We start from the raw sequence: 12,409 nt of genomic DNA, 5'->3' as shown, positions 1-12,409 counted from the left end.
AGAATTTCAATAAATTCATTATTAAAGAGAACAATGGGGGTGATCGTGCTTAGTGAATCACCCTGTAAAGCCATATGTAGGGGTACGTAATATCAATATATCATATTTGGTAGTAACTAGTTAGTAGTGTAAGTACTTTTTAAAGGTGAAATTAAAAAGACTTTTCATTAATAATTGGGAAAAACGACAAATAATTAGGTTTAGGTAAAAGCATTATATCTTCGATACCTCCATGGTATGATTTTCAAATGGCTATTATAGGTAGGTACTTATTGCATACATTTTAAATTTTCGATTTTTTTTCTCCTGACTTTCGATAGCCACATTTTTCTTGGTTAAAAATTTAAAAATGTGATTAAAGGTTCCACATATTTTTTTACTACTACTTCTATTTTTGACAAAAGTTCTTTTTTTAAAAACACGTTACACAATTGTTTAAAAATAACTGAATTATAGGACGTGATAAATTAACGTTATTATTTTCTAAATTATAAATCATTTGATGTAGGCAGTAGGTAATCCACCATGTGTCCATACAATATTTATTTATGTGACTTTTAGGGAATATCATGCATGTCATTAATTATGTACATAATATTTAACTTCTTATTTCCTTATCTATGTAATAGAAAAATTAATTCATTTATTTCACCTATACTTTAACAATGTTGTAGAATTCAAAAATATGTTGCAGTCCAATGAAGTCAATTTTTTCAACGTTTAGCTCAGTGTTTCCCAACCTTTTTACCACCAACCTACCATTCCGACAATATTTTGTAGGTCGCGGACCACCTCAATTTTACGATAACTAGGAACACCTTTTTCTTTTTGTCATTAAACAAGAATACACAAAATGTATCTAAAATAAAACTAGAAATCGAAAAAAGTCTATGGTACCGCGGACCACCTATGGTCGGCCAAAGGACCACAGGTTTAAACACTGATTTAGCTTATAATATGTAAGACATTTTTTAGTTTTTGTAATTTTCTTCATTAGCTATGAACATTCAATTTGCACTTAAATTAATATTTTAATTTTTAATTGTTTGTATAAACAAACTTTTAAACAATTCTGAACAACAGTATCTGAGGACTGCAAAATTATAAACCCGTTTTTTTTTTTACATTTTGTCATTAATTGTACATTGATTGTTGTATCCATTGCGAATTCTATAAACCCAGTTTCGTCGAGCTCAGCGCTGCTAATGTCAATGTTTCTAGCTACCCTATAATTATAGTCTTCCTGGTTATATCTATAATATAAATTTAACCGTTTTGGCATAACACTTGATACTGTCAAACAAATGTCAAATAATTATAAATTTATTTTGTAGGTAATGATATGATAAGATTGTCAATTATCATATACCTTATACTAAATAGAACTTAGTCGATGCCTATTACATTCTTTAACCTAGAGGCAATAAAACTAAAGAAAAAAACAACAAATTTAAAAGTCAAAAAGTTCTATTTTTATTTCCGGAACATAACACAAATTATTATAATTTATATTGTTTTTCAAAAAACCTACATACACACTCTGTGTCTATATGTATATGACCTAAAGGTAAAGTCTTGATCAATAATTAATTTTGTTGGAAAATTGTTCGGTGTATACTTCTATATCAATACTTAACAACCTGTTGAAAAGATATTACGTAATGTAGATTATATTTTTTATTATAGTATGCACTGTTAGGTAATCTATTAACGTACAATTTTGAAACTTAAATATCTAATTCAATACAATATATCGTTTTTATTTTTTAACTTCAACATATTATAATTCTATGCAACTATACCGGTAAATGTTAGGCATTTATGATATAAATAATAAAAAAATTCAGTGGAGATGAGCATCATAGGAAAAACCAATTTAGCAGTGAAAAAGTTAAACAATCTATTAAGCCATAAAAAAAGAAGAAGAAACTAAAAAATAGACTTGTTAGCATTTAAATTTTTAAACCAAAATGTAATGGTTTAATATTAAAATTTTTTAAGAATATTTGTCCATAGAAATATAAAAACTAAAAAGTCTTTACAAACATACAAATTGTAAAAGATTTTTAGAATTATGAAAATAAAGATGTATTTAAGCAAGAAACAATTTTTTTAGAAAATTGTCTGTTGACCGGAATTAAAAGTTCATATTCAAAACGGCAACATTTTTCTAACTTGAACTAACAACTAATACCTAATATCACAATTTGGTAAAATAAATAAATACAATTTGCAAAAAATAAATAAATAAAATAACAAAAGTTTTACTACGCTAGTGGTAAGCCTTGTATCCATGAACTTAGGTCAGTTACTGTAGTATTGAGTGGTTCGTCTTCACGTTTGCACACAATCAACATTTCAGCAGCTGCACGCCCAGACAAATATGCTCCATGAACAGTCGAGTAAAAATTTGGATGGGTATGTTCTCCGGCAAACGTAATAATAGGCTGTAAACAAAAAATATTTTGTATGATGCTCACAAACACATAAAATATAACTTATTGTTACTCACAATTGTATTATTATTAACATGCATTGGCCTTGCAATGTGTTCGATATCTAACTGACTAGAGCCCACTCCAATAGCAGTATATGAACCGAGACTGAATTCATTTGCTTTCCATCGAGTGCTACAAAAAAATAGTTACATGAAATTGAATAAGTATACTACTGTTAAGTTATGAAAACAATGTTTATACTTACCACATGCATTTAGATGGATATGGTATACAGGGATCATTCAGAAAACGTCTCAATACTTCTGTACACTTGTCTCCAATTATTTTATCATCCAATTTTTCCATGATTTCAGCTTCATTCCCAGATAACCAACCAAGCAACAATGTATCATTAACTTTTGAAAAACTATATATCTTTTCACTCCAATCCCCTATTTCATCATTGTCCCATAGTAAAAGTATCTCATCAGTATCTTGACTCAAAAACGGCCGATCATAATATAAAAAAATTTTATCCACTACTCCATACAATAGTCTACCAATAGATTTTTCTTTGTACTTTGGTAGTTTTGGACAGAAAATGTCATTGGACTTGAGTATACCCAATGGCAGTGTGCATATAATACTGTCAGCTTCATAAATCTTATCATCACAATGAACGTACACAGTTTCATTGGTGACATCTTCACCCCCTACTTCAATTACAGTCTTATCAGAATCTTCAGAATCTGTACCATTGTCAACGCCTGATGGCCATTTGATTTTTGTCACTTGAGAATTCAATTTTATACAGTCAGGTGGTAACTTGTTATGAATAGGATCTAAAATACTGCTGTATCCACTGGGCAGTGCAATATTACCGCCCTGCAGTTCTTTGTAACTACCTAACTCAACTAAATCAATATCAACCATATTGTTACATCCAGTAATACAAGTTTCTCGCTTAAGTAAACAGTTGAAAATTAATCGCTGTAATTTACGGGCATTATTATTTTGTACTTTATCCAAATAAATTGCGATTTCGAGCTGCACATGTTCTCCGACACTGTGAATCCCGGGTGGTGGATCAAATGCCCCCGTAAAGTAATCTTCACATCGCCGCAAAAAACACATATACGCTTCATACGTTTCCTAATAACAAAAAAAAATTATAAACAAATTAAACAGTGACAGATTTGTTCTTTTCTTAATTCTCAAGTCTTAGATGAAGTTTATACAATCAAATCAATTATTAAATGTCTTCGGGTCTTACTGATTACCCATAGTAATTGTACCCAAATTAACTAACCGTATTATTAATTGTATGAATAAAAAAATCAGTATTCTTGTCATCTACTATGTTTGTATCTACATGTCATATGCGGTCTATCACAAAAATTGGGAATGGTGTACTGTTTTATGTATGTGCCCTTTACCCAATGTCTTATATGCTAGCCATCCATCTGAGTGTATTTCTATACCAATTTTAATTTCATTTTGAATCATCCCATGTAATTAGCATATTCCAATTATTGGTGGACTCAAGCTTTATGATAATATTATATTATTGATATAGAAATTAAATCGTTATGATAAAGTCATCAAATAGTTGAATCGTTGAGAGTATAATTATTTAAACTTACTTGTAATAATTGGATAGGAACTTTTGTTCCATCCGTTGTGGCTGCTACAATATTGGGTAATTTTGGACGGTGAGTAATATCCACAAGACCATTCGCCAAGGCTAATTCATACATAGGATTACCTAATACACCATGAATCCAATGAGCCCCAAGTTCGACTTGCTGATCATCTGTAAATCACTCATGTATAAAAATGATAAGTTATAGTAATAAATGTTCATACTTATTTTAGAAGAGCATATTCGACCACCAATACGATTCTGTGCTTCCAACACAATAAAATCATTCATATTATGTTGTGACAAATGTGTGGCTGCTGCAAGACCTGCTATGCCAGCACCAATAATAATAACTTTGTGCTTTGAAACATCTGGTAATGGCTCTCCCATAATAATCAGTCTTGAGAAAAATCTATATATATACAATTATAAAATAAAAATTAATGAAATACAAAAATTAAATCAACAATAATATGATATACAGTGTGTTTCTTTTTAAAGGTAACACTAAATAATTCTATCCAGTGACATCAGATTGATATGTGGTTTTCGGGAGGAGATAGGGAATACATAAATACACATTTCTTGATGATTTTTACATTTTCCGATCTTTCAGTGTGAGCATGCGCAATACAACTTGCATTTTTTTAAATGGGAACAGGTGTTTGAATACCAAATTCTGATAGACCTAAATACCTAATTTATTTAAGTCAATTTGGTTCTTTTCACCATAGCTCTAAAATCAAAATTGACTAAATGACAACGAGTTAAAGTTTCGATTAAAATTATTTAATTTTTCAACAATCGTACTAGAATTTTATGAATATTATGAAATTTCAAGTATTTTTTTTGTATCCATAGGCTTGCAGACATCATTAAATCATTTAAATTTAATTTTGAGGAATTAATTAACATCAATTAGACGTAAATGTTTAATTATATAATTTATATTTATATAATTTTAATTGTACATTAAATTTATGTACTGAACTATAACAGTATAGCTATGAATAGATTGTAAATATTTCTATTAAATAAATACAAAATGAATGTATTATAAACAAAACTGTAGGAAACCTCAGAGCACGGTCTTATAATACAGAACAAAACTAAATAATATTTAAAATTAAAGAACATACCTAGGTATTGTATTGTAAGACACTGCAACATCTATAGATTGCTTTCGTGGCCCATACAAAATAGCCCTAACAGTTCAAACTAAATTCCTAATCTGCCTTAATGTGGGTAATCATGAAGAACATGATGGAATATAAATATTGAAACACTTACTAGTTATTTGGTGTCCAGAGATTCGACGATCATGCTATAAGATGTCTCGGCCAACCTTGACTAGGTACACGGTTTTTGGTCATGTTGTGTGGGATAAAATAAAGGGATTAATGCCAAGCTAGTTAGAATACGGACTATACATAAAAAACATTTGATTAAAGTTTAAAAAAAAATCTAACACTATTTTGAATGTTGTTAATGAAAAAAAAAACAAATTCATTAAAATCATGTTTGATAAGAGTTACACGATAACCAGCTGATAACATCAACAAATATGATAAACGGGGGAGAAAACGGCAAAGTCGAATTTATGTCGCCGGACGGCCCAAGTGATCAGACGACATTATTCCTACCGACCTGGCGTACCACCGCCACTACTTAATTCCATCTTTTAGTTTGTGTGCTTTCCAACGATATACTCTCGGTCGGGCGGTGTTCATACGGTTATTAATAAATATTGGCAATAATAATTATTGTCGCGGCCGGTTGCGCAACCGTACCACGAGTGGTTCATCGTCGACAATTATATTATTAATATTATTATTATCGTAGTGATAGTGCGACGTACCGGTATTATTCGATACCGGCATAGACCTAAGTTTAACGTCTATGGATACCGGTGATCGGACCAAAATACTCAGTTATCCTGGCCTCGGGCTGCTCGGGGGCCACAATTCTCAAATATTATACTAATTACTAATTATCCGTAACAGAGTTTGCCAAATACCAACTAGTCGTGCAGCAAAGCTCAAGAGTCAAGACCACTCATGAACGGGCACAGCAGCTGATCCACTGACTGGCTTATCATCATCACGATAAGAAATACGATGATAATGATGTGTTGTGAAAAATTACCATTTCCCAATAATTTTTCGAAAACGTAATAATTATGGTAATGATATTACAACCGTATAAGATATTATTGTTATCCGACGAGAGAGTCGTGTTCGAGACGAGAATATAATTTTTTTTCCTGCAAACGCCGAGGGACGGACATGGTTATGTTTCGATAGTAATATTATTATTTATTTTATTTCCTCGTCTGCAGCAGCGAGAATCTCGTTCACAACAGTTCGCGCGCCATCGCCGGACAGTAAGTTCGTTCGTAACATCAGTGCCGAGTCTCCAGAAATCGTTTTATCACGGACAGTGTCGCTTTCACGGTTCATATTATTATCATCATCACCCGATCGTCGCCGTCACAAAGCTCGATTCGCTCGCGAAAACCGAGCCCGCACACATGTAACGTTCCGCATTTCTTCTCAGACATATTGGTGCTCGTCAGCCGCTTAGAGTTTGAGCTCAGTAGTGCAAAACATTTGCCAAAATGAACATAACGAGGGCGGCGAAATCGGGTCTACGACCCTGCGGAAGTAAGTGCACGTTTTACGTTTTATTATTGAATTCCAACTGTGTGCCTACTATAATATTTCGTGAGCCCTAGGTGGGTGCTGTGTTCTATTTAACAAGCATAAATAAACGATTTTGAATATCGCAACGTACCGCCATTCAAGGTCGATACAGTTATCAGACTCATGTTTCCCCCCAAACACCGTTTACTGATTCATATTTAATTTTTATCATAGATAAATTGGTAACCTATCTAAATCCAAGAGATTAATTGAGTTCCCTCGCAATAGATTTAATCCCATAAAATATGAAACATGCCCAATGGGTATGTCCCATGAAATTGTCTAGGTCAATATCGTTTGGTAAAAGAAAATAACAGTTTTTTTTCCTTTGTGCATTATTCTTATTATGATAATTTATTTAAATATGTTTAATTTTTAATTGTTATGTAATCAAAAAGAAAGTAGTATCCAAATACAATATTTAAAAAATTACTTGATTTGCCTAACTACAAATTAAATGTAGATTTTTGCTTATTATTATTAAGACTATAGTTCTTAAGTAGGTACTTAGAAGTTAGAATATTAATAAAGTTGTTGACTTTAATATTTGATTTTATTAATTTAATATAGGTATAGGCTAGGGTTGCCATAAAAGTTCAAGTACTGATCGGGACATTTACAAAAATAATTTGAACCTTTTTTTTTTTTTTTAATATTAAAATTTAGAACACAGTGTAATAAATATAAATATGTTTATAGAATACAATTATAATAGTATTGAATTATGAAAGACATTAAATTAGAAGATACATTTGATTAACGAAATATTATTTATTTATTTTGAAATATTATATTTTTCTGACTTTTTCTCCTGTTTCAATAGCTCTGGTTTTCCCATAGCATTAGGAGTGTTCAACGTGAAATTCATGGTTTTAGAATATAAATATAATTTTTATAAAAACATAATTTAATATAATTATTGGTAATAATATTATTTACACATAACCGGGACTTTTGTAGGGTCTAGTGGGACGACCGGGACCGAAGTCATGAACTGGTGACATGTCCCGGTGTACCGGGACGTATGGCAACCCTAGTATAGGCCCATGCATAATTAAATACCGTCAGTTAAATATGACAATTTAACAATATTATATGTGTGATAAATATGTATGTAATTGCTATATGTTATTTTATTTAAATTAACATTACCTAATATTAAAATAATTTGACGTTTTAAACTATTGAATTATAATAACTAAATAAATTCAAAATATTGAATACATTATACAATTGTATATTTATAAAAATTATTCAACTAATGTTTTTTAAGTAGGGGAGAAAATATTTTATATTGCACCAAATGTTTATCAGTTTGTATCAGTTTTTATCATGAACAAAAATTATCTAAGTATCAATGTATCACTCTCATTAGTTTTAAATAACATTAGTTAACTACCTATATGATTCCTACTAATAATAATAATATATATAATTGTATGTATTTTAAGTACATAAATTATTCATGATTGCTTATTTTTACCTAATGTACCGACCTATATGCCTATATAATTAATTAAAACTAGATGAATCATAGAAAATATAGTTTTTATTTTAAGTAAATTCCTGGCATGTTACAAAACAAACCTATTAGGTGCAAGTGTCAATTAGGGCCCTATTCAAATATTTCAAAATGGTTATTTTAATCCATTTTTATTAGTTCAAGGTCAATATAGGTCAAAATTAAATCATTATCATTATTTATTATTCTATATAAATTAATATTAGATAGTCTAACCTATATCCAATAACTACCTATATTTAATTAAACTGCATGCAAATTGAGTTTAATAAAGTACCTTTATTTGTACCTATTGATTACAGTATAATATTCTTAACTATTTTTTTTCAGATTTGTACAAATTTTACAATAACAAACATTTTGGTGCCATTTGCTTGAATCCACAACCATGTTCATTTTCAAACAATTTCTTTTACTCAAGTGTTGCTTCAAATCAACTTCTTCCAATATCCCGTTTGACAACAAAACTAGAATTTTCCAATCCCCATATTCGACAAATATCTTACACATCATCATTATTATCTGAAAAACCATCTTCTAAAATTGAAGAAACTGTAAATGCTGTCAAAGAAAAAGCTCAAAAAGAAGCTGAAGGAAAAGAAGTTGCTACAATTAAACCTACAAAGACATTAAAACAAAAAGTTATTGATGAAGTGATGCACTATTATCATGGTTTTAAACTTTTGGGACTCAACGCGAAAATCTCCTTTAAGTTGGCTCTTAAAAAAATGAGAGGTCAAGAATTGACAAGAAGAGAACATAACTTGGTAAGCTTTTTTAAAGATAATCTTTATTTTTTAAATATAGTACCAAATAAAATAGATGATTGATGTTTACCTACAAGAAAGCTATCTAAGTGTTTAAATGAGTTACGACATAAATGTATTCTTTATTTGAAAACAATGGTATGAAACGTTTTTTTGATAACTATAATTTTTGAAATGCATTGTACTAATCTATACTAAATACTTTTACCATCTATGTAGATATTTCAATTAATTAATTTCAGAAAAAAAATGTCCCATATTAACTAAATTATTTTGTATTTATAAGATATTTTTACTTCTATATTCAAGCCTGTTGAGCTGTATGCAACATTCTACCCCTTGAGTCTACAATTTAAAAGTATAAATCTTACACAAATTTAAACTGAATTAAAATAAGTGAATTTCGACAATTTTTTTAATATTTACATTTGTATATTAAAAACATATTTAATATTGCTCCATAGTTCATAAGATGTCATTAATAGTCATTCTAATTATATTAATAATCATAATTTATAAATATTAATTACCATGAGAGTTATTAATGGTTTTTATTTACTTTTATTATTTCAGTTTGTTGAAACAGTGGCTGATCTTTTCCGATTATTACCTTTTTCTGTATTCATTATTGTTCCATTCCTTGAGTTTACTTTGCCTATTTTTATAAAGATTTTTCCTGGTATGTTACCAACTACATTTCAAACAAAGGATGATAAGGTTAGCTACATTTATATTTTCATTTAATGTTAAACTTTTATATAACTTCTAATTATTTTAGGAAGCTAAACTCAAAAAATCTCTTAAGGTGAAACTTGAAATGGCAAAATTCCTTCAAGAGACTTTGGACAATATGTCTGTATCTGGTAAAGGACATACATGTGAATCGGCTCAAGAATTTGCAGACTTTTTTGCTAAGGTAATTATCCAACTTTGTGTGTTTATAATTATTGCATATTTTAACATTAAACAACATTTAAGGTAAGGCAAGAAGGTACTGTTATATCGGCTGATGAAATACTGAAGTTTTCAAAACTATTTAAAGACGAGATTACCCTTGACTCACTTCCTCGACCACAGTTGGTTGCCCTTTGTCGAGTGCTTGAACTACGACCCATTGGGACTTCAAACTTCTTAAGATTTCAACTGACACTTAAACTACGCTCTTTATCAATTGATGATAAGGTAAATACCGCCTAATTTTAGATTGTTTTATTTATTAATTTATTGATTTTAAATTTTAAGGTGATCCAAAAAGAAGGTGTTGATCTACTGACATTGAGCGAACTTCAACAAGCATGTAAGTCTCGTGGTATGCGTGCTTATGGTCTCACTGAAAAACGTCTTAAACAACAGCTTACTCAATGGCTAGACCTTTCGTTAAATGAAAAAGTTCCTCCTTCGTTACTTCTTCTCTCTAGAGCATTTAGCTTTACAGAAAATATTCCCACTAGTGATTTATTAAAGAAAGCTATTTCTGCTTTGCCTAATTCTGTTGGAGTAACGACTGAAGCCGATCTAGGAGAACGTGATGGAGTTATAGATAATAAGGCTAAATTGGAAGCAATTAAAGAAGAAGAACGTATGGTGAAAGAAGAAATCGAAGAATGTCTTGAAGAAAAGAAAAAAGAATTAGAAGACGCCAAAAAGAAACCTAAAGAGCAAACTATTCTAGCCAAAGACACTTTAGTTGATACAGCACCTATTTTAACCGACACAACTGGAATCAAAGAAGAAGTATGGCCAGACATGTTACTTTATGCGTTCATTGATATTAACCCTATTTATTATTTATAGAATGTAACATCAACTGATTTGAAAACTTTAGAAAATGCTATCGAAAATTTGAGTTCAGAGCAAAAAACACTTATTGTTGAAAAAGAAGAGATCAAAGAATTGAAGGATGAACTTAAAGATTACCAAGAAGTTAGTAAAATAAAATAAGTTGTAGATATCATAAATAATGTATTTTATTTTTGTATTACATTTTTTTGTTTATTTTAGGATATAAATGATCTTCAAGAAGTAATGAAAACTGAGAAAAAAGAAAAAGTTAGAGAATCTAAAGCAGCTAAACGATTATTTAAGAAAGTCAATAATATGATAAAAAATATGGACCAAGTAGTTGATAAATTGGAGACAAAAGAAAAAGAAATTAAAAAAGGTATTGAAACCAAAGAATTAGTCGATGAAAATGCAGCAAATGAAAGGTAACTTTTACTATTTTATTCATATAATCATATTCTGATTATTTTTTTCAATATATACATTTATTAATCTTTTTTTAGTGAATTAATCAATATTGATGAGCTGATTGGAGCAGTGCGAAAATTACAAAATATACCTGATGAATATAAACTACAACAAATAAGTGAAGTGCTTAGTAAAATTGATGACGATCATGATGGTTCAATAAGATTAGATACTGTATTGAAGGTAAGAATTATATCATCAATTATCTCGTTCTAAACATTTATTTATTACAAATGTATCATTTTAGGTATTGGAACTGATCGGTACTGAAAATATTAAACTATCCACCAAAGAAATGGATATGATAACACAATTAGTTATCAGAGAGGAAGAAATGGAAACTATAGAAAAAATGAACAAAATACAAAAATTGGAAAAAGACGATGTAGCACAAGCAACAGCCCCCAAAGTAATTACATCTGAAACGATTCCAAAAATAACTGTAACACCAATAATTGATTCAAAGATTGTCTCTGATACAAAAATACCACCATTGCCACCAACGAGTAGTACAAAATCAGATGAAACCAAAAAACTATAAGTCAATAATACAATAGGCTTTCATAAATCTATACAATCTTTCATCATTCAAATATGAATACAAATTCTTAAAAAATGTGATATTGCAATACATTTCCACAGTTTATGTGACTAATGTGTTAATTGTCCCCTACAATTTAGTTTGTACATACAGTTTTTAGTTCAGAACAATTTGTTTAATACTAAAGAAAATTGGCTTCTGATTGGTCCGTATCTTTTTGTTAAGTACTATATTTTACTGTTATTTTTAAAAAAAAATAATAATGTGGAATTCAAGTTCATATTTTTTTATTATTTGTATCTCATTTTTCTTCAAAATTTTACCCTCGTTCAAAATTCCTCTTTACAAACGCTTATAGATTTCTTTACTAAAATAGTAAAATTAAATATATTTTACCATGTTATGTAAGACTGTTTTAAACTATTTATTTATTTACACTTGAATTTTTATTAATAAATATATTTAAGAGTATATTACTTGTGTCTCATAACATCCAATGTGTAAAAATCCAAAATTATACATTAAATGTTTACAGTGGTAAATTAAA

General features: G+C 29.5%; 2 protein-coding genes across 3 annotated transcripts; one reads left to right on the top strand and one right to left on the bottom strand.

Moving 5' to 3' along the window:
• Window positions 1–1,447: 1,447 nt before the first annotated feature.
• On the bottom strand, window positions 1,448–5,599 carry LOC111040877 (spermine oxidase). Of its 2 annotated transcripts, none has more exons than XM_022324942.1 (7): window positions 5,371–5,599; window positions 4,305–4,492; window positions 4,082–4,251; window positions 2,704–3,590; window positions 2,513–2,630; window positions 2,269–2,447; window positions 1,448–1,640 (listed from the first exon to the last, which is right to left on the bottom strand). In XM_022324942.1, coding segments are annotated over exons 2-7 (1,521 nt in total). In that variant the 5' UTR covers window positions 4,471–4,492; window positions 5,371–5,599; the 3' UTR covers window positions 1,448–1,639. The 2 variants fall into 2 exon arrangements, with proteins under 2 accessions (XP_022180634.1, XP_022180633.1); XM_022324941.1 differs by having other exon boundaries at window positions 1,449–1,640; window positions 2,272–2,447.
• A 1,098-nt stretch (window positions 5,600–6,697) lies between these two features.
• Window positions 6,698–12,155, top strand: LOC111040876 (mitochondrial proton/calcium exchanger protein-like). Its single transcript, XM_022324940.1, has 10 exons — window positions 6,698–6,743; window positions 8,635–9,071; window positions 9,645–9,788; window positions 9,850–9,987; window positions 10,050–10,253; window positions 10,314–10,805; window positions 10,866–10,994; window positions 11,073–11,278; window positions 11,357–11,504; window positions 11,569–12,155. Exons 1-10 carry the CDS (start codon window positions 6,698–6,700, stop codon window positions 11,860–11,862), a joined length of 2,238 nt encoding a protein of 745 aa, XP_022180632.1. The 3' UTR covers window positions 11,863–12,155.
• Window positions 12,156–12,409: the final 254 nt, after the last annotated feature.

The sequence above is a fragment of the Myzus persicae genome, unplaced genomic scaffold (genome assembly GCF_001856785.1).
Source record: "Myzus persicae strain clone G006 unplaced genomic scaffold, MPER_G0061.0, whole genome shotgun sequence".
NCBI lineage: Eukaryota > Metazoa > Arthropoda > Insecta > Hemiptera > Aphididae > Myzus > Myzus persicae.
The sequence above is the reverse complement of the archived record's forward strand: the minus strand, read 5'-3'. Positions and strand labels throughout refer to the sequence as shown.